General features: G+C 46.5%; 1 protein-coding gene across 3 annotated transcripts in view; it reads right to left on the minus strand.

Annotated features, from left to right (window-relative positions):
- The window catches only part of MICAL1 (microtubule associated monooxygenase, calponin and LIM domain containing 1), a 47,353-nt gene that overhangs the window by 2,094 nt on the left and 22,921 nt on the right, over positions 1–22,338 (minus strand). For all 3 annotated transcript variants that reach the window (XM_079982510.1, XM_079982509.1, XM_079982511.1), the window contains exons 4-23: positions 21,851–21,967; positions 21,185–21,286; positions 19,510–19,665; positions 18,201–18,301; positions 17,735–17,992; positions 16,140–16,255; positions 15,348–15,474; positions 14,844–14,928; positions 11,331–11,478; positions 9,357–9,544; positions 8,743–8,852; positions 8,415–8,465; positions 6,794–6,968; positions 6,431–6,516; positions 5,603–6,245; positions 4,597–4,676; positions 3,124–3,225; positions 1,470–1,563; positions 1,260–1,356; positions 251–324 (exon numbers count right to left, since the gene is read on the minus strand). In XM_079982510.1, the coding sequence (XP_079838636.1) occupies positions 251–324; positions 1,260–1,356; positions 1,470–1,563; positions 3,124–3,225; positions 4,597–4,676; positions 5,603–6,245; positions 6,431–6,516; positions 6,794–6,968; positions 8,415–8,465; positions 8,743–8,852; positions 9,357–9,544; positions 11,331–11,478; positions 14,844–14,928; positions 15,348–15,474; positions 16,140–16,255; positions 17,735–17,992; positions 18,201–18,301; positions 19,510–19,665; positions 21,185–21,286; positions 21,851–21,967 (2,910 nt within the window). The remainder of the gene's footprint in view (positions 1–250; positions 325–1,259; positions 1,357–1,469; positions 1,564–3,123; positions 3,226–4,596; positions 4,677–5,602; positions 6,246–6,430; positions 6,517–6,793; positions 6,969–8,414; positions 8,466–8,742; positions 8,853–9,356; positions 9,545–11,330; positions 11,479–14,843; positions 14,929–15,347; positions 15,475–16,139; positions 16,256–17,734; positions 17,993–18,200; positions 18,302–19,509; positions 19,666–21,184; positions 21,287–21,850; positions 21,968–22,338) is intronic.

Consider the following 22,338-nt stretch of genomic DNA (forward strand, 5'->3'; position numbering starts at 1 on the left):
CTAGCTTAAAGCCCAAGAGAATCAGATATAGTAAATAGCAGGGTAGCAAGCTTCTGTTTCATGTATCCATCCTAAATGACCTTTCCCTCCCCTCATTCAATCAATTGATTTACAGTAATCAATTCTGTGAATGAATAAAAATATGCTCCCAATTAACTGGGCAGCAGTTACAAAAAATAGCTTGGCAAGCATTTCTTGGGTTTCTCTACATTTCCTAGTATAAACCTGGACCCCTTATACTCTCTCTTACCGTCCATATTATCGTATTGGCGCAGCTCATGATCCAGTTGGCACTGCTGTTCCTCTAGTTTCAGCTCTTGCACCCTATGGGGTAATAAATAACAACTGAGAACTTTGGTCATCCATAATTGAGAAGCTCATGATAGTATACAAGATCCACTCTTGAGAAGTCTTCCAATTGATTCTGCCTTTGTTAGTAACAGTCCTCTGTATACTGTCAGCTCAAATATCCATATACTTTAAGCCTCATTAAGAACAGACTATTGGGCATGAGTTAAAGTAGTAATGAATAAGGCATGTCTGCCTTGTCTAACTGGAGCTTCCCAGGGAAAGGTCCTGTTCTCTCTGAGATAGCCAATACTTCTGCAGTTTACAGAGGCCTTTCTATCTACAGAACATTACCAGGGGAGTAGTTCTTCTATATACACATGGCAGACTTTCAACATAAGGTCTGGTCCAGTGCCAACTTTGCATGGGTTCATTCTCAGAATTACCACTGCTGGTCTGCATCAGCCTCCCAGATGTTGCTGGACTCAAGCTCCCATCAGCCCCAGCTCATGTGGCCAGTGGACAGGGATGATGGGAGCTGTAGTCCAATGAAAGGCTGGTGTATTCTGCCAGCTGTATGTTTTGTTTCAAATGAGCTAGCTGTTTAAAACCAAGCAAGGAAAGGGGACAAAAATGACTTTTTAAAATGGTTTAGGGGACTGAGATCTGCTACTAAGTCCAAGAGCAACTCTAAACCCCTTAACCTCCCTTCCCCACCCTTGACTGGCACAGTAGTTCTATTCATGCTGTCTGTGTGACACACTATCTTCCAGCACTCTGAATATGAACTAAGTTGGGTTGTCAACGGCATTCAAGGTAGCACAGGAACCAGAATAATGCCACTGGGGTATCAAGAAAAACTGAGCACTACATGTGATAGTACAGGAAGGAGCAGTGCTGTACCAACTCCCCTGTGATCAGAACTGACATGAGTACCAGGTCTCAAAACTATGAGAGGCAGGGTCTCTTACGCAATCATGAGGTCAGACTCCTCGCACATCAGGCTGTTCTTCTTTTGGACCAGGGAAAGCAGCTGGTTCATCCATTGTTTTAGTTCAGCATCTGTTCCTGGAGGATAAAGGAGGGAAGAAGTTATCCCAGGAGTACAGCTGCCATTGCATGTATTATCCATAGGCTGCAGCCTCACTCCCATCTCTCTTGGCGGAAGCCCAGGCTCTTACCTCTCTCTTCCCGCAGAGATCGCTCCAGCTCTATTCCCTGTTGTTCAAGCTCTCGGAAAGTCACTTCAATCTCTTCCAGCCTCCTCTGGATTGACTGGAATGCCCAAGCAATAAAGAGTTAGTCAAATGAAGAAAGCATTTCAAAGTGTAAGGAAGAGGAACCCAAGCACGGGTGGATAGCTTCCCAGAATAGCTGGCAGGAACTCTTATAGGGTAGTAGTACATTTTTGGCAAAACCTGGCAGTGCTTATGATTGTCTATGAAGCAAAAAATGCCCGTGTGTTACATCATTAAAAATCTAAGGGCATGATCCAATCCCTCCAGCACCTGAAACTGTGGATGTACAGGCTACTTAAGACTATAAGCGCAATTTAGTCATTATACAGTTTCTAGAATATTTCTGCCATTAACTTTATATGTGCGTACCATTTGCAACAGTTTAGAACCTATCAACTGCTGTGAAATAACTCACAAAGGATTTATAACTATTATAATCATCACGCTCATACAGTTCTATAAATTAAATTTGGAAATACTTTATACAATTAGTTGAATGAGCAAATTAGTCAACCTAGGGCTTCACACAGAAGGTGTTTCGGCACAGGAAGCAGCACACCATTTCCACGTAACCCAAACATCCTGCACTGTGAGCTTCAACTGTATATATACAGTACACAGTAGTTATATACACCCTTCCAGAAGCAGGTCTGCTTGAGATGTTTTATTATTTAAAAGCATTTCTAAACTGCTACCCTATTTTAACATCTCCAAGCGGTATGAAAAAATACAACATAAAAACCAGTAAAACAGTATAAAAATTAATTAAGTAAGAACCTGGTCCAATCGTCTGGCGCTGGGACTCATGGGAGTTCTGAAGTGCATCACATTCCAGTTTCAGGAAGCCTAACCTACTTATATGGGGTGGGACATTAACAGTGGGAGCAACTAGGATACAAGAGGAAAAGTGGGGGAAGCTAAGTGAGAGTTTACATCTAAATTAACAGGAAGAGGGCTCCAAAGTGGAGAAAATAGGTGGTGCATGGGTGACACTAAAGCCAGGAACTGTTACTATCAAGTCAGTGGAAATGGGCTATTTCACATTAGAAGTGAACACTGTTTTTTAGTCATTCATTCATTTGTTACAATCCAGCTTAGAAGGGTGTGTGTGTGTGTGTGTGTGTGTGTGTGTGTGTGTGTGTGTATCTCCTAAAGGGCAGATTCGAAATCCATTAAATAATACTTTTTATACAGGTCAACAATGTCACACATCATTAGTCCTGGTATAGGGCAGCTCCCCATTTTATGCAGCAAACACAACAAGAGTGATTCCCTACCCCAAGTGAATCTTTAAGCATTTGTGTGCTGGAAACCCTTCCTGGAACAGCTGGATGTCTACATAATGAATTTTCTCTGGGAAATGGTAGTAAAGCTTGGATATATGCAAGCAAACATTCACCACATAAAGTGTGCAGCTGTTTATAATAACAGGGAGACTCTCTAGAGACACCTAACGGCCTCGGGGCTTGAGATGTGAAATAGCAGGCTGCAAGGTATCTGAAGCTTCCACCCTTAATTTCTGCAGCCCTGTTCCTCACTGGGATGATCCCTGTAAAAGTATCAGTGCCCGTCCACCAGCGGAGCATGCAAGTATTACCTGCGCTTTGCAAAACCTTTTCATTTGCGCCTCTTTGGCTCGTCGCATCAGTGTCTTCTTCCACGTTGGATACTGAGGTTCTTCAGTGAAGCTCAGAAAATGCTGCAGCCACAACACACAAACAAGAATCAAATGAGATGAGATGTTTTTAAAAGCCGCTGGCCACCATCTAAACTGCAGCCACAGTTTAGGGCTAGACTACTGCATACTTTCCAGCTATAACCAACAGTGACCCAGCCCCGTTACAAGAAGGTACAAAAATAAATACATAGGCCCAAGGTGCCTGGTATGCCATCACTGGGGAAAAGACGAGTGAATTGTTATCGCAAAATCGAGAGCAACTTAATGCTCAGAGTCTAAGTCTGGCCGACCCTGCAGCTGCAAGAAGTCTTGACAGAGTGACTCACTCTCCAGTCAAAACTTGTTGTGTAGACAGGACCATGCCCAGAATGCACAATGGAGAGGGTTGTCTTCAGGGCTTTGTGAGGTTCTTGTTAGTCATCCTTTCAGAACACGGATGTCTGCTGCTGTTCTTACAGACCCCCAAGCCAATTGCAGCCTCCTTGAGGGGGAATTCCAAATATTTGTCTGTGGTCCTTTTCCAGATGTGTGTCATAAATCTAGGGCCTAGCATCACCCATCCAAACTGGGGACAGGGAGGAGCTCCATGGATAACAAGGTGCCTACTGGAGCTTCCAACCAGCCACACCACTTGGCCAACTACTTCTGAGACTCTCTTTGTTGATGTGAATTGCTGGGAGTTTGAAAGACTTGTGGCCTGTTGCCAGTGAGATGGAGGAGATGGGGCAATGGGAGGGGTTTGGGGAAGAAAAGGAGAACGAAGATGTGTTGTACAGAGAAACCTGTAGGGTAAGGAAAGAGAAATGGTGGGTAATAGTTGTGGAGAAACTTGTGACAGCATAGGGGGAGAAGAGCAAATGATGGGATGCAGATTTTTTAAAAAATATATAAACACAAAAATTAATAGGCTAGAGAGAGAAAAAGAAGAGAGAAGGTGAGCCTGTTGAGTCAGAAAACAACAAAAAAGGAGCTATGGAGAGGGAGAATAGTGAATGGGGGGGAGAAAAAGAAGCAGAGTTAACAGAAGGGTTCTGAGAGATGCGGTGGTGAGACGAATCCCATGATTTGCTGACGAGATTATGTTAAAAACCAAAAGAAAATGTTCTTCTGCTGTTAAAAGCAGAGACTTGAAGAGTTGGAAAGGACCACAAGGGTGATCTAGGCCAACCCGTTACAATGCAGGAATCTTGCCCAACACAGGGCTCAAACCCATGAAACTGAGATTAAAAGTCTTATGCTCTACCAACTGAGCTATCCCAGTTTTGCTATGTTTGGATGTCGTGATGATAACACAGCCCTCCTGAGTTACTTGAAAATGAAAATGGTCCTGAAAGTGGTTTGAGTTGTGCTTGTCTGCTGTGGTGGAATTGAATTTTGGGCTTCTACACTCACAATGTATGCTGCAAGATCTTGGCTCGTTGCTTCTTCCTCCTCTTCTTCCTCTTCACTGTCACTGTCAATCTCCAGAGAATCTGTCAAAAAAAGGACAAGAGAAAAATATTTCATTCCAGTGACTTGTGGAATGACGCCATAAATTAAAGGGTGATTTGGGGGCTGGGGGTGGAGTGAAGCTATCTTTTATAGCTAGAGATATCCAAGAGAAGAACTGGTTTTATATAATGAAGTGGGGTTCCTCATCACCAGTTAGTACTGCAGTGGTCTGAGACCCAGAACAAAACTGCTTCATAGAGGTCAGTGGATGCTGGTAGTATAGCCCTTAAACATTTAGGAAGCATTAATAGAACACAGCACGTGCTTCCTGTTTTATGGTCTCCAGAAAGAGGACAAAGGTTAAGAAAGATAACAGGATAGCACAATATCGGAGGGTTAACTCCGATGTCAAAGAACAGAAACAGGTCTGGTAAGCTATGTGAGTTGGATTACGCAGGCAATGTGGAGAATGCTGCTGCTGCCGCCACCGCCACCACCACCTACTTAAACCACCTCATCTTAAAGGATGAGGGTTTATTAGAAGACACTACCATGGAAGTGGACCAGAGTAAACAGCTCTCTGGGCCACAATGAAGGCAACTCTGATCTGCTAACATCCCAAATGCTTCCGTTTCAGAAGCAACAAGCTAAATGTTCAATGTCACAAAGAATAATGTGTTTTAATATGGGATTGCAATGTGGAGAAATCCCATGTGAGCAGGGTGAACATCGCACAGCACACACAAATAGATATGTTACTCAGGAAGCCCGGAAGCCATATGCAGCCGTACAGGAAAGAGCACATGGTGACAGCTGAGCATGGCCTTTGACGCTTAGGTTTAAAATCAAAGGTGGGGGAGCCATTTCAATGGCTCTGATGTTATTCAGTTTTGCTGAGGTTTCCTCCCATGTATATGGTTTGCCCCAAACTTTTGGGATAAGGCATATGATATATAAATAAAACAACCTTCTGAGATGGTGCTGAAGCTGGGTTCTTCTATTTTCATATCTGGAAAATGAAATGAGGCTGATATTGGACTCAGTCGGGATAACTCAAGCTTTTCCAGGGCTGACAAGCAAATCTTTTTCTTTGGGAGATTTCCACACTCCTTCTGTTCTAGTTTGGGGCTCTGAACAGTTGGCACCTTTCCAGAAAGAAAAGGATCTGTATCAGTTCCTTGAATTCCTGTCACCAGGCTGTCACGTGTCTCTTCTTGGGACTGGCTGCCAGTCCAATTTTCTGGTTCAAGTCTCTCTCTTTTTGGACTGGCCTTGTTTCCATCTCTGCCTTTGCCTACAACCTCTGAAGCTAAACCAGCCTCAGAAACAGAGTCCCCCAACTTCTTGTCCACCTCCACTAATGGTTGACGATGTGGATGCCAGGATGAGTTCATAGTACAAGAGCCTCCATTTACTCCGGCTGGGAGTAAGCTGTGGCCTTCAGCAGCTGATTTATGAAGTTCTGTAGGTTGACCTGTTGGCAGCTGATCTTCGAAAGACAACAGGTTCTCATCCAGGCTTGGTTGATATGGACCCTTTTCCATCTTATTGTCCTCAGCAGCCAAGTCCAGAGTGCCTTTGTCTGAAGGAATGAGGAGTTTGGAAGAATCCTATGGAGACAAAAAAGCCAGTTTTCCAAGCAAGCAAATTGCAAGGCTGTCGCCCACGAGTGTGACAGGAAGTAGCATGGAATACGCTACTGGACAGAGTTACTAGGTTAATTATCAGCTAGGGAGTGGCCTTGCTAGTCAGCACCAAATGCCTCCAATTCTGAAAAGGCATCCATCCCACTCACCTTACGTGCTGCTATGACAGAGGCTGTGCTGCTAGGTGTAGTTATATCCTTGGAGGTAGGACAGTGCAGCATGCAGTAGAAATTACCTAGGAGTAAAATCAAGATAGCCATAATCAGGTAGGGTATGTTGCCTACATTCACCTGACTTGCCAAGAAACATGACTGCCAGGGCAGATTCAGATACCTCAAGGAGAATAAAAGCAAATGGCGCAAATGAATCTTGATATGCACTTGCAGGAAGTAGAGACACAATGCAAAGAAAGGCAGCCAGTTTGGATTTCAGAGAAATCAAACAATGCCCCCGTCTGCACTGACAGCTGTGCCATTCAGGCTAACCAACTGCGTCTTCTCAACTCCACTCACCATCGTCTTCATTGAAGGCGTAATCCCCCAGGCGCAGTGTCGTCTTGCAGCGGTGACACTTGAAACAGCCACGGTGGAAGAAGCATCCCTCCGCGCTGACTCGCTCCAGGATGTACACACGATCTCCGCAGAAATAGCAGGCATCACTGCTCCTCACCGAGGAGGTGACAGGGCTCTGCCAAAAGACCAACACCTTTAGGACCACACGTTCCAAGTCATCTTGTGCTTTGGTTTCAAAATACATGGTTCAACCCAATGAGTCACATTAACAAATATCCACAAGTTGCTGGACTACAACTCTCATGATCCCTGAGCTCCAGCTGGGATGATGGGAGTTGTAATCCAAGAACATCTGGGAGAGCCGCTGGTCCCCCATCCCCGGTAATGGTAACAGCCCTCTGGCCTCTCTGCCTCCGACATCTAGCGATGACCTCACTCCATCCTGAGTGAGATAACCGTATCAGGCAGCATTACAAGTTACATTCCAGTGTCTTCCTCCAAGAAAACGGCCTCAACAAGACAATGGCTACAAGGTCCAGCAAGTCGTTCCGTCAGATAAGAGGAAGGGCGGGTTTGAGTCTCGAGAGAAGAGAGCTGCCAGGCTCTCTGCCAGTATCTAACTGCAGCAGATGAATGCAATAAAAACCTTCGCTTTTTGCCCAGTGACATCTGGCTTCTTCCAGGCCTAACAGCTGTTTCAGCTTGGCTTATGCATGAGAGCTAGCAGCCTGCAGCCTGATACAGGGAGGAACATTTAGCAGCCGCCCTGAGTATGTGCAAGTGGTCAGCCTTCATAGACAGCATCCAACCTCCTCACAACTGTTATTTGCCTCCAGTGTATCCTACCAGCCAGAATTCAGATGCAACATTTTGTGTGAAAAGGGAGGAAATCAATGTTTCTTTGAGACCTTAAAAATTAATTTGTGGTGGGCCACAGCAAAGTTCAAATTGGAACTGAGGCAGGGTGGGATTTCCCAAATGCCATTTGAATTCCAATTTTCACAGGTGGAATTTGGCCCTTGGGATCAGTCTTTGAACTGCAGTCTTAAAGTTATATTAGTCATCTGGCAGTTGCAGTCAATAAACTGCATGCACTGGATTTCCCATCATGTGTTAAAAGGTCAGAAAATCTACAGAGTCAATAGCAATGACTCAAATAAGGATTCATTCCGTAAATGAAACTCCCTGATATACACACTGGATTAAAAAATGGAATTTTTCAGAAGCAATGAATTTTCAGAAGCAATGAATATCCATTCCCATCACTACTCTGGACCCAGACATATCTAATGTTAACTTCACACATAACCAGATTCCTGCAATGAAGGCATTTCCATGTAGAAATTCACAGGAAACCCAAAATGTAACCATAATGTGTGAAGATGCTGCACTAAAAAGTCCCCCCCCCCCCGTATATTCATGCAGTGGGAAACTGCAGATGGCTAAAGCTTCCCATCAGGCAGTGAAATACCACAAGAGTTTGGTATACTACGATCCACATGCAGATTTCATGTTCATTTTTTCAAGTCAGTACTTTCCATGTGGAATCATCACATATGACACCCTCCAAAACTTGTCTAGTACCAGATGAACCCCTAAGTGCAATGGCAGCAGAACTTACCCCAGCCTCTTGCTTGGTCTTTTTGGCTTGGTCATCCACTGAAGAGCTCTCCTGCAATCGAAAATTATGACTTTGGAGCAGCAGAAAAGACAGAAGGCCAAAGACAATTTGCTCCTGCAATAAACGTAACCCCCACTGCCCACCCCCCGCCCCGTCCTGTGCAGATGGTCCTGTACTAGGGACATCTGAAAATGGGGAGGGCTAGAGTGACCTGGGAAGAGATCATACCAGCTGCCAAAGGGCCACTAGCCAGCACATAAGGCACAAACAAACACACTGCTGGGAATGTCTGGTGATGGGCCAGCAATGGCTTTGGAGAGAGACTCACCAGGGCACGTTTACGTGAGAGAGAGAGACTTTTCTGAAGCTTGCTGAGGAAGAGGATAGCTCCCTTGGTACCACGTGTCGACAGAAGTGTTGAACTTTTCTCTTCTGGTTCTGGAAGAGAGAATGAAGTGTTTAGGAACTTGGGAAGCTGCCAGATACTAGTCCATCTAGCTCAGTACTCTACTGTCTACAATGACTGTGGCAGCAGCAGAAGAAGAAGAGTTTGGATTTGCTATCCCGCTTTATCACTACCCGAAGGAGTCTCAAAGCGGCTAACATTCTCCTTCCCTTCCTCCCCCCACAACAAACACTCTGTGAGGTGAGTGAGGCTGAGAGACTTCAGAGAAGTGTGACTAGCCCAAGGTCACCCAGCAGCTGCATGTGGAGGAGCGGGGAAGCGAACCTGGTTCACCAGAGTACAAGTCTACCGCTCTTAACCACTACACCACACTGGTTCCCCGAACTACCTGGAGATACTGCAGATTGAACCTGGAATGGCCTGGGAAGAGTCCCCAAGGACCAGGCAGAGAGGCCTGGAAACAAGGTTCCCCACTCCCCTTGTGAGGCTCCCCTTGTAGGAAAATCCCCAGGGCTGGGTTCCTTGGGATTCTCTACCTGGAGAGTTCTTGAAGGCATCATAAAACTGGCTCAGGTAGGTGATCAAGCCAAGCCTCTGAGGTTCAGACATCGAAGCCATTTCAGTGCTGGAGAGGACCGGCGGGATCCCTAGCTCTTGCTCTGCCACGTCTAAGGCCAGCTGGTTGTTCCCAATGGGGTCGTTCTGGTTGAGTGCGTTGACATCTCTAGAGAAGGAAGCTACAAAGTCAAGGTGACTGACAGGACTTAGCTCAGACTGAGAGAAACTTTAACCAGACACCTGAAGCAGAAGGTGAAGTGTGTGACGGTTTCTTTAAAAATGATAGCAGCACAACTCCCAGCTCATGACAAGCTGGCTTGTGTGAAGCGGCTGCCATGTGCGTTACTGGGCACCAGGAGGCAGTCACACAAATTTCGTTACACTTTAAACAAAACAAGAAAACCACACACAGCACTGCTTCAAGTAATGGGATGTCAGCCAGCAATCTTCCCACCCCTGTTTTAACAACCTTGCTCCCATCTCATTTCACTATGCAAGGACGGGAAGACTTGATCACCAAAAACAGGCAAATGAAACGTCGCTGCCATCCTATCTGGCAGGCAAGACTGTGAAGCAACAGACTCCCAGTTTGGGGAGTCCGTGGCTTTGTGGCCATTAACCCCCTGAAACACCCTCTAGGACTTGAGAAACATGCAGAGACTGCTTTGTGGGTGGGTCGGGGCACCTTTTTCAGACTGAAGACCACACTCCCTTCCCACAGCCTGGGTGGAGTGTCCCATGGCAGTGGCAGGCAGGGAGACCAGCAGCATAAGTGGGTAGAGCAATTAGTGTAAATTCTATCTTTGTACAGTAGCTGGTTTCTTCACACCTGCAGCTCCCTCTCTCTCCTCCATCCAGGTAAGTGAGAGGCCTGATCGGATCTCAAGACACATCCCAGCCAGGCATAGGGACTCAAGGAGGTGCAAAATAAAGGTGTGGCTGAAGAAAAGATGTTATGGGGAAAGTCCCACAGGAGAGACCTGGAGAGATGTGTTTGGCTCCTGGGCCTGAGGTTCCCCATCCCTGCTCTGTGGCAACATAAACATGAGCAGAGGCATCTTTTAAAGTCACATCTGCCTTTATGGCCCCCACCCCTTTCTCCGTGACTGGTAAGAGAGAGGGAGGAAAGGATGGTTGCTGTGGGGAAGAGGCTAGAGAATTGATACCTCTCTAGATCAGCAAGGCAAAAGCTACCCGCAGGCCACAAGGTCTTCCCATGCCTGGCCTAGCTTGACCCTGACATCTGAGGCTCAGTGGACTCCCCTTGGTTCTGAACCTCCAACACAAAGGAAGGCTAGGATGGAAGCGTTCAGCTCTGCTTTTCTGAAGTAGAACTGTATAGAGTAGGAGAGTTCCACTTACAACACAAAGGCAGCAGCACCATGTGGTGATTTCTAGAGGAGGGGTGGGGAATAGATGCTGAGCTTCCCAAAATGGGAGCAAATCACCAGGTCTGTAACGGAGATCTCTAGGCTGACTAGATCTGTGGCTCACACACACAGCTTCCATTCCAGCATCAAACGGCAACTTGCATGTGTGTGTGAGCCACCACAGATCAAACTTCTTGCAAATCTCTGCATATCACTTTGTACATAATACATTTCACTGCAGTCCGTTCACACTCTCAGCTGTGTTATAAAGAATCAAGAAATAAAGTGATGTACAGGCATATATGGACTAGCCCTTAATTTAGGCCTTTGGGATACACAGTTTGCTGTGTGTGTGTGTGTGTGTGTGTGTGTGTGTGTGTGTGTGTGTGTGTGATTTAGAAAAAAGCACTTAGCCACAGAATGAGTTGACCTGCACAACAAATTTTTTCTACAAATGGACAGTATAATCACTCTGAAGTAGCATTTCCTGAGCAGTACAGCAATGGCTAATCGTTATGCCTTTAGAAAGTTTGCCTCTAATGTGCCCACAAGCATTCCCTCCCTCTGGCAAGGCTCACTCACAGAAGATCTGGTCGGAAGTGATGTATGAGGGCACACAGAGCCAGGCCACTTTTCCAGGAGGATGTGAAGTCTTCTACCTTGATGCCGCGATAATTTGCTGTATTAGTTTGACACCAGCTAAGCAGCTCCTCATAGGCTCTGTTGGAATCTGGAGAAGGGTGGATGAAGGATGATGAAGAGGAGAGAGAGAAAGAGCAAACCAAGCTAAGGGTACATGAAAGAGAGAAACTTGGTCCAATTCCCAAGATGTACCTAGTGACAAGCAGGGATTGGGAACCTTTCAGCCCAATCTTCTTCCACCCCCTCCCCCAGGGGCCAACTCTAATCTTCTGGTGTCATGATGCATCAGGTGACTTGATAGGTAGGCAGTACAACCCATCTAGCCAAGCTGACCCACAGGAAAGGGGTTGGCAAAGCAGCACCCAGCAGGACTGAACCCTCCACTCACCAGCTGGTGAGCAGCTCCCCCAGCCCATTCCCTGCTTGGGCTACACTTGTGATGCAACACCCAGCTGGATTGAAAACCGCCTCCCACCACTGACATCAGCCAGTGACATCAGATGATAGACAAGTGGGCATGGTTTGGGAGGAGAAATGGCCTCATGAGTCCAACTGGACCCCCTGGCAGACCAAGATTAGCCTGTGGGCCAGCGGTTTAATAGGAATTAATAGGATTTCTGTAATGCACAGTACCTAGTCTGGCAGCATATTGGGGTTTATTGTCTGAACTTTTCCTCCTCCATCAGAGCTCAGAAAAGGGGAGAAGCCTAACACATAGCTACCAACAGAGATGAGACTGTGTATGTGCTACTTTAGGATTAGGGCAGACTGCTGTACTCCAAGTCCAGCTAAATAGGGAGCTTCAGCCAGCTTTTATGCTGACAACATGTGACTGCTTTGCCTAAACCACAGCTCTGTTGCGACAGGAAGAACAACCATCAAAGTATACTTTGCTTCCATCAAAAGCAGTACAGCACAGGGCTAGCCTGGCACCACTGACCCTACTCTGATGCCACACAGGAACCCACAACAATCACATTGCCATCATCTGCACCGCCGATTTACACATCAGCATGCAATAGACTTGTAACAACATCCTTAGCTTAGAATCCATCAACGCACAGCCTAAAAGCTGAGTGGAAGTGAATCAGAGAAGTCTTCCCAGTAGCTAGCACTCCATTTCTAACCAGGGTGACAGTGAACGGGCAGGTCACATTATCTCCCCACGTCCCAAAACACACAGTTATTTGCTAACCATCACAAGGGCTATTCCATAAGCAGAGCAAGGCCAAGGGGAACAGACTGGGCTATGGAAAACAATGACAGTGTGGGAGGAAACATGAGAAAACACAGAGAAGAAACAAGAGAGCTGTAATTTAAAGAGGGGAGAGAGAGCCAGAGGGACAGAGAAATGCACACACACGTAAGAGAAGGCAGAAAAACAGTTCAAGAAATGAAGAGCGATCTGTGGCATTTTTAGTTTATTTCATAGAAAGCTGGGAAGGAAAATGCTACAACTAGAGCAAAATGTAATAGATAAACACCCTCTCCACTGTTTAAGAACTGGGCAGCAGGGGATTTTTCCCCACAGAAGTGATAGTCTGGGAGTGAAAGATTGTGACAAATGTGTGTTTCTCTCCTGGGAGATGAATAGAGGGTGCCTATGCAGTAGGCGGGACGCGGGTGGCGCTGTGGGTAAAACCTCAGCGCCTAGGACTTGCTGATCGTCAGGTCGGTGGTTCAAATCCCCGCGGCGGGGTGCGCTCCCGCTGCTCGGTCCCAGCGCCTGCCAACCTAGCAGTTCGAAAGCACCCCCGGGTGCAAGTAGATAAATAGGGACCGCTTACTAGCGGGAAGGTAAACGGCGTTTCCGTGTGCTGTGCTGGCTCGCCAGATGCAGCTTGTCACGCTGGCCACGTGACCCGGAAGTGTCTGCGGACAGCGCTGGCCCCCATGGGCGCACAACCCTAGAGTCGGACACGACTGGCCCGTACGGGCAGGGGTACCTTTACCTTTATGCAGTAGGCAGAAATGTTTCAGCATTGTTAGTTTGTTGGGAGGCAGAAGTTTTTACACCCAAGTTTACACCAGAATAAAAGGGAATTTTATTCTGTGGAAAGATTTGGACCGTCTTTCTCCAGGGGACCTTGGCATGCCTGCAGTGAGGCAAAAATACGGCAAGGCCTTAGTTCTGGGCTTCTCGCCAACCAAGAGGCAAACCAGCCCCAAGACAAGCCAGCCATGTTGCACAGAGCTAACCAAGTTACAGTCCAGAGTCAACTGCCTGGCTGACTATAATTGACCAAAGTTTCCTCAACCCTATTAAGACAACTGGATTCTGCTACTCTGTTACTAAGGTGCATGCTGTGTGCTTGTGGATCATGGGAATATTGCCCCAAATGCAGGTGTATTCCTGGTATTTTCCCCCCAAAGGAATATCCTAAACCAGTTTCCTTCTGGGGTAACAAAATTGAAGCACTTCCAGAAGTGGAACCGTAGAGAATGGGTGGAGGGAGAAAAAGAATTGCAAAAAGGACTGAGATCAGAGAACAAAAACCCAGCAAAAAAAGAAAGAAAAAGTTCTCCTATATACTAGTAACAATCTGCTGACATTGACTTGTAGACTCTATGCACTATGCCAGAACACTTGAAAGTAGTCAGTCTTAACACTGATTCCTTTCTGCTAAGAACACCTGCCTTCAGAGACTATTTTGCAAATTACAGACCATTGAGCAAAGCCAGACAAACATCTGTCTGGGATGCTGCAGGCAGTGGGTCTCTTGTTCCAGACTCAACTGAGTCTCTCCCAATTTTATGTTTAATCTATGTGCAGAGCGGTGTGGATTCTGCACATGCAGAACTGAGTATCTCCAGAATCTCAATCCTCATTATTTCAAAACAGGACATTTCTAGCCTTTATGGAGACAAAGGAAGGTTTGAAAAATGTGTCAGCAATGTCTGGATGGTAAGAGCTGTTCAACAGTGGAACAGACTACCTTGGAAGGTGGTAGAAGGTTTAAAACAGAAGTTGGATGACTATCTGTCAAGGTTTCCTGAAGCAATGTGACTCCTACACTGCAGGGGTCTGGAAGAGATGACTAAAACTGGACTTCAGGGGGGCAGGAGGTACATTGGTGCCTTGCCCATATCTAGCAAAAGTGGAACTCGCAAAACAACTAAATATATACACATTGCTTCATTTTCTTACTACATAAGAAGTCTGTTAGAGTGAATGCTTGGGATCACTCTTCCACATCCCAGTTTGAGAGACAGCAATATTGACCCAGATATTTGCTGCTTGGGGGTAAAGCTGAGTCCTAGGGAAGGAAAAGCAAGCAGAGAGGTCATATGGGTAGAAAAACAGAAGAGGAGGATCTGCACTTTGTTGCAGAGAAATCCAATTCATCTAAAGGGAGAGAACAGCGAGTATGAACGAGTGTGGAGGGGTCTGGTACTGGTTTTCAGATGGATCCATGCAACCAGTATCCAGGGGAGAACATGACCCAGACTTGCCTTTGCTGACTATCTCAGGGCTGCCACGATTTCTTCCTTTCTTCATATCCATTTCAATTTCTCCCGTCACATACAGATTACGAACCTGGAAGCAGGTGCACCCAGTTATTTATTTCCTATCACTGACCACAGCTTGGATCCAGAACAAGACCCAGCTAATTCCCCCAGGTCTGCAGCTGCCCAAATGCTTCTTGTGTGGCCCTTAGCATCCCAGCTTGGAAAACACACCACACCCCATTACTCAACAAAGAACAGCCTTCAGCGCCAGAACAGCACAAAAGGATGTCTTCCAAGGGGGTCTCTTCTCCAAGCCCTATTGCAGTGAATGCCAGCCTTCTTATACATTTCTGTTACTTTCGGAACATGGCTCAGGGACGTGGCATGGTGCCAGTGTTTAAAAGCTGCAAAGAAGAGTGCATGAGGCAAAGAGAATCATCAGAAAACTGACAAGGAAAAGGAGGAGATATTGTGTTCTTCACCACCACCCTATATGTATAGCAATACCTGAGAGGCCTTGATGGCTTGGAGGTTGATGTTTGGGTACCGCGTAGTAGGATCAATGCTGTACTGACTGATGTTCTTGTTGGTGTTGTCAGGTGAGGTCTGCGACAGCTGCTGATATATGCTCTCCCTGCATGGAGATTAAGCAGGAATGTCCCCCTCTTAGTCCCTCAGCACCAAGATACATTGTGTACATGGCACTCACAGCCTTCAGCATTCAGGCAAAAGAGGAAGATCGACATGCTCTCACCCTTCTCATCTTCACAGCAGTCCCTCCTCACCCCTTGCCTGGGTCTGTGGGGTAAGCAGCATCAACAAGTTCTCCTGCACTCTCAGATTCCCACTACATCAGACAGTTACACCCATTCCTGTCCCCCATTCCATGCTCCAGGTCAGTTACTCAACAGCCCTGCAGTCTCCTAGATGATGCTGGGAACTTCCTGAGGTTGGGCAGCAGAACAGAAAGGGGCTCCACCAGCTCACTCACTTGCCTGTGTGCAGTTCCTGGTGTCTTATGGCTACCAGGCTAGGGCTTAAAAGACTGAACAAGAGAGCATGAAGCAGAAGACCTTTCAGAAAAGACTGTCTATGTATGGTTCAGTGGGAGAAAACTGCCCAAGGCTCTGAAGCACTACTTCTAGACAAAATAGGCAGTCCTGGCTCACTGTATCAATAGCTCTCCTCCCTACATTGAACGCATAACCTGGAACATCTATAGACCTCAAGATACCACCACCATCGCCAATCACCTCTCCATCACTGTGGGCAGAGAATGCCCCTTCTCAGAGTGCTCACCTCTCAGCCAGCACATCCAAAGGGGGCATCCCCGAGGCCCATCTTTTCACCATCCAGGCAGCATCGAAAGCTGCCAGGAACCCTCTGCCCACACCAGTGCCCAAAGGCCAGAATGGCTGGGAAACAAAAAGAGAGAGAAAGAACAAAGAGATGTTTTGGGGTCTCTTAGCAAAATGAGTCAATGAGATATAGCAGACGTTGGCCAGCAGCTCAGCTGCATCAAAAACGCAGCAGGAAATAGGGATTCCAGGATGATTCTGGCAGTCATGGTTAATTCACAGCAGCCCCTCTGTGTGCTGCATGTTGGTTTGGCAAATGTTTGCACTAAATGGGGGCCCACTCCCCACTCACACCAGGTGTCAGCTGGCTAGCTCTGTTTTGCCAGATAAAGGGGGCTGCATAGTGAAGTGAATTAGTGCAAAGGATAAAGTGCTAGATCAGAGACAGCAGGTTTCCCAGATGTTGGATGAGCCCTCCAAGCTAGACAAACAGAAGGGCAGGGTTATTTAAAAAACAAAAACAAACAAACAAAAAACCCAATGCATATGGTCCCCAGCCAAAAGTTAGCTTCAGGCCTCACAAAATCCAGGAGCAGATTTGCCTTCAAGCCCAGATAGTCAAGTAACATGGCTCCCTGCTAAGTCCAGGTGAAAGACAGTCTGTCTGAGAAATATGCAGATTTAAAACAAGATAGCAGGTTGCTTAACTTTAAAGAACATTTCAGCTTTCAACACATTTTCTGCAATGGTTCCCATCACAATGCATAAAAGAGGAAAGTGTTTTTTTTCTAATCGGTACAGCATTATTTACTGTAATGCAAGTTTATAAACACTCATAGAAATCAATGGGAATGAAAGCTTAGCCAGTGTCAGAAAAATCCCAAAGTAAAGCTCCCATGTAACGCAGTTACAACAAACTTCACACAAATTGTTTAAACCTACATTTCCCAACTGACAGCAATTTTTTAAGATGAGAAAGCTTTTAATGAAACCCTCTCCAGTTCTGAACCAGTAATAATAATAATAAAACCAGCATGAGGCAAAGGACCCCCGGACGGTTAAGTCCAGTCAAAGGCAACTATGAGGTTGCAGCGCTCATTTTGCTTTCAGGGCAAGGGAGTCGGCGTTGGTCCACAGACAGCTTTCCGGCTCATGTGGCCGGCATGACTAAACCGCTTCTGGTGCAACGGAACACCATGACAGAAACCAGAGTGCACGGAAACGCCATTTACCTTCCCGCTGCAGCAGTACCTATTTTTCTACTTGCTTTTGAATTGCTAGGTTGGCAGGAGCTGGGACAGAGCAAGGGGAGCTCACCCCATTGCACGGATTCAAACAGCCAACCTTCTGATCAGCAAGCCCAAGAGGCTCAGTGGTTTAGACCACAGCACCACCCGCTCCCCACTGAACCAGTACAATCTCAAGGCAGTGTGCCATGTGATTTTTCTGAACAAGTAGGTCAGTTCATATGGAAAGATAAGTGAATGAGAACTGCAATCAAGGATGGCTGAGCTGCACCACCACCACACCCACTCTCCCACTGTGAAAAGGACTCTGTCCATATGCTTGTTGTGGTCTCATTATGAGGACACTTACCTCCACCAGGCAGTCCCCCACCAATCCAATGAGCAGCTTGGCACCATTGCAGTCACGCACCAGAGCTGCGTTGTCTGAGCGGCTCATGCAGGTGAAGTCAAACATGTCAACATCTGGGTGGCTGCGGTGGTTCAGTGCAAACTGCAAATCAGGCAGCTGGTAATTGGTGGAGAAGTTGGCAGCTTCCTTGGCATAAGCAAGAAGAGCTTCTTGGTTCACATTCTCTGGAGACAGCAGGCTCTCTATGTCTGACTTGTCCTAGAAATGAATGGAGACTAAGATATCTTCCATAGCAATAGTAAAAAAATCTTGTTGGAATGTGGCAGAGTTCAAGATTACGGGTGTGTCAATCAGCTCTTGGCCTGGCAGGATCTTTCACCTCCAAAGCATGTAAATTCAAAAGATGGTTTGGGGTCGCCATCCCCTCCCACATGGTACTTGCAGGAGCTTCAGTCTCTATACGTACGTTTAAGATAACTCCTTTTTTCAGCAGGCTCTGCTTCTTGGCTGTCATGACGAAGTAATGAGTGTCGTCTTTATAGTAGACAATGTTTTCCAAGTCAATGCCTATAATTGTTCAAACACAAGCATAAGGTTAAAGGCTGGGGGCTGTTTTCAGCCTAGCACTACGAGAAGCTTCCATCAGTGCAAGGACTTCTGCTTGGGCAAAGGAATGTTCTTCTGCCCTCTTCTCCCCCCGTCAGTGGCGTAGTGTGGGGGGTGCAGGGGGGGCCAGCCGCACCGGGCGCAACATCTGGGGGGACACGCGTTCACACTTGAGTGCTAAAATCCACGGGTTAGGGGGTGCAAATTACTTGCCCCGGGTGCTGACAACCCACGCTACGCCACTGCCCCCCGTGCCCCTAAATCTGTTCCAGGGGTTCCCCCAACACTCTGGTGTAGATTTGGGGGAACACAGGACACACACAGCAGGAAGAAGAGGAGGGAATTTCCATTGTACAAGAGGAAAGCCTTCTGATGATGTAACATGGTACTTTGTACTACCAGATTTTAGAAGACATCTGAAGGCAGCCCTGTTTAGGGAAGCTTTTAATGTTTAATAGGTTATTGTATTTTAATGTTCCGTTGGAAGCCGCCCAGCGTGGCTGGGGAAACCCAGCCAGATGGGCGGGGTATAAATATGTTGTTGTTGTTGTTGTTGTTGTTGTTGTTGTTGTTGTTGTTGTTGTTGTTTACATGTAAAATGGCTTACATGGATTTAAATTCATGGAAGGCTATCAATAGCTACTAGTCATGATAGCTGCATGTTGCTTTCAAGACCAGAGGCAGCGTGTCTCTGAATACTAATTGCTGGGGAAACACAGTCGGGGAGGCTGGCCATTGCCCTCATGATTGGTTTGCAGACTTCCCAAAGGCATCTGCTTGGCCACTGTAAGAAAGCAGGATTTTTGACAAAGCAGGTCTTTGGTTTGATCCAAGAGAGCTCTTCCTTTGTGCTTACAGAGCTTTATATAGTTGGCACTTGAGGAAACAAATATCCTATCTGCCAAAAATCCCATGCCAAGAAAGCCTGATTTGTTAAACTACCCAAACAAGCAGATTTACATAATTTATTCAGCTTCTATTGGAATGTATCCAAAATGGCAAGGATCCAGGACTGGTCAAAAAGGTATTTGAAACAGGTTGACCCTTTTCCATTTGCTGTGTGGGCTTCCCCGTTTTCTCTCACTGCAAACTACGGAATGATATAGATTTAATTGAAGGCACAAGGGGAAAGTGTCATTAACTGTAGGTAAGAAGCATCCAGCCCAGACCTGTTTTGTTGTAGAGGTTTTGGAAGAATTTCTGGTTGTAGATGCGAGCCACGCCGCTGATCTCGGCCACCTCCACCTCAGCCCTGCTGTGGTGATTAACGAAGTTGGTGGTGATGCCAATGGCCAGTTTCCCACGGGTCTCCTTCCGCTTAAAGCCTGGAGATAAACACACAAAGAGCGCTAGTCCTGAAGGAAAGGGAAGGGTTGGCAGTTTGTGAAAGGACTAGGTAAAGGATCGAAGAACAGAACATGGGGCCTGTTCCCTCATCTGAAATATGGTAACACCCCAAAAGTGTCCAGACTAGCCACTCTATTTCTAGTAGTGAAGTAGCAAACGCCAAGCACCAGCTCCATTGAATATCATGATCTCTGAAGAGTTGCATGGGATTTACCAGCTCTCAAGGTGACACCATGAGGAATTCTGATTGAACGTTGCAAGAAAGCTCAGCACCATGGCAGGACGGCAATTGTACTCATCTATTACGATCTGAAAGGCTGGCAGCATTTCACAAAAGCCAAATTGGGTCCCTCTGTTTGGGGAATTGTTGGTAGGGCTTGAAAACTACTGCAGCACTCCTATAAAGGTGTGGGAAATGAAAGGAGAGGGGCAAGGAAATGCTGGAGTGGAGTGGCAGGTCAGCTCTGAAAATGGTCTGGGCAAGCCCCAGTAAAAGCTGCCACCAGAGCCAGCTTCCTGGTGCCAAAGCGTCTACAGAGAATGTTCCCTCTCCCTTTGCTTTTCATCTCCTCTCCTGCCCCAAGGCAAGATGCCTTTCAGATTTTTTTATAACCCAAGTTATTATCAGTGGTTGGCGTTGTGGTAGGCTGGGCAGCTGCTCTTGCCGACGCACCTAAAGCCCTCTTGAGGAGCCCTTGATTTGGTATTGAGGGGAGAAGCAGAGCAGATGAAAGCAAAACCTTAAGTCAGGAAAAAAAATGTCCAGTAGCACCTTAGAGACCAACTAAGTTTGTTCTGGGTATAAGCTTTCGTGTGCATGCACATGAAAGCTTATACCCAGAACAAACTTAGTTGGTCTCTAAGGGCTACTGGACATTTTTTATTTATTTATTTCTACTGCATCAGAGCAACATGGCTACCTACCTGAATCCAAAACCTTAAGTGTCAAACTCATGGTCTCTAGGCCAACTCCCCAACTGACAAAATGAAAAACATTTAAACACACTCAAAAAGAGGCAATTTCAGTTTACTCTACTTCACTCAGCTTGCAGATTCCAGGGCAAATATTAATACTGTACAAACATTTCCCCAAACAACCAAAAATATAGGAAGCAGGGCTCCCCTGAATTCTGAGTGTCATAAAAGCTGAGGTTTGGGGAAGTGTCTACCATCCCCAAAATCTGCAATAATGCTTTGGCCTTTCACTTGGCTAAGCACCATATCTACAAACTGGACTGCATCTGCATTGAGTTGCCCTGTTTGTTCCTAGAAAACTTGGAGCTTTGCCCTTTATTCTATCTGCTGGAGGTGCTCAGTACAGGGGAAGGGGAGAACCTGATCATCAAAAGGCCAGAGGCACAAGTTTCCTCCAGTGTTGAGGAGAGATGTGATTAGAGGCCTAAGGAGCAGTTGATAAGACACTGGGAGCATAAAAAAACCCCACCCAAAATAAAATCCTCCCACAACCTTAACCAGAGGCGTTAAAGGGCTGCTTACCTTCTGGCACAAACCTGCCACCGCCGGCAGAGATGAGAACGTCAAATTCACACTGGTTCAGGAGACACGAAGGAGGATGTAGGATGGCTCTCCAGCCACTGACTGTAATAACAGAGGATGGAATCATCAGGATCCCTGCTGCAAAGACCGCCAAATCCACCAGACTTGCATGTTTATAAAGAAAGCAGGAACAAAGCAGGAGAAGCTGCAGGTCTCAGTCTCAAAAGCAACCCAATCCTGTCTTGGAATGTGTTAAGGGCACCATAATGTCCTGGTCTGAAACTCAAGAACTGCATTTGTTCACAATTTTGGAGATGGGATTGCCTTTGTGGAGGGACCTGTAGCCAACAGGACACCCATGAAAATGTAACAGCTTGACCAAGACGTGCCTCAGAGCCATGCGCTGTGAGAGACCATGACCATTTTTTTGGCAGGGTGTGTCTGATGGCTTGGTTTCTTTCTGGTTCTGCTTCTATGGCAAAGTAAGGGGGAAATGAACATTTGAAAGTGGAGGCAGAACAGAAAAGAAACTCATCCATGAAACAGTTTTTCACTGTGACGTCCTGAGCTACCTTCTCACCTGCAGAAACAAGGGGTGTGGGAGGGGTGTGGATTGGTGCATTGCCCTTAAGGACTCCAAAGGCTTGAGACTTTTGTCGTTCTTACCTTGTCCATCTGAATTTGCTGCAGGTGGAACGAGCCCCTTAAACTGCACATTGATGTGAACCTGAACTCCCAAGAGTAAGGCAACTTTCAGCAGGATCAGCTGCAGCTGACGGATGCCTGCAAGACGGAGAAGGAGAGGATTAGCAGAGCTGGCCCAATTAAACAAACAAACAAGCCCATCTGTGCCCATTTCAAAGTTGCCCTCAGGCAAGCACTGCCTTAAACCCCAGCTCCACCTTCCAGCCACCTCTTCTTCCAATTTCAGAAAGAAGTCTGTTCCATGATTTCCCTGTCATGGGGTTGGAAAATCATGGCCCTCCCCAACTTCAACAAGAGGGATACTGAGTCCCAAAGAGCTATCGAATATGGCACCATGGAGCGTTTTCTAGATGCAGGTTGGGGGGGAGAAGTGTGTAACAAGCTAAACTCCAATAAGCCAATAGTGTTAAAGTGAAAGCAAAGCCCAAAAGACAGGAATGATCATTAAA

The sequence above is a fragment of the Podarcis cretensis genome, assembly GCF_951804945.1.
Source record: "Podarcis cretensis genome assembly, chromosome: 6".
Classification (NCBI taxonomy): domain Eukaryota; kingdom Metazoa; phylum Chordata; class Lepidosauria; order Squamata; family Lacertidae; genus Podarcis; species Podarcis cretensis.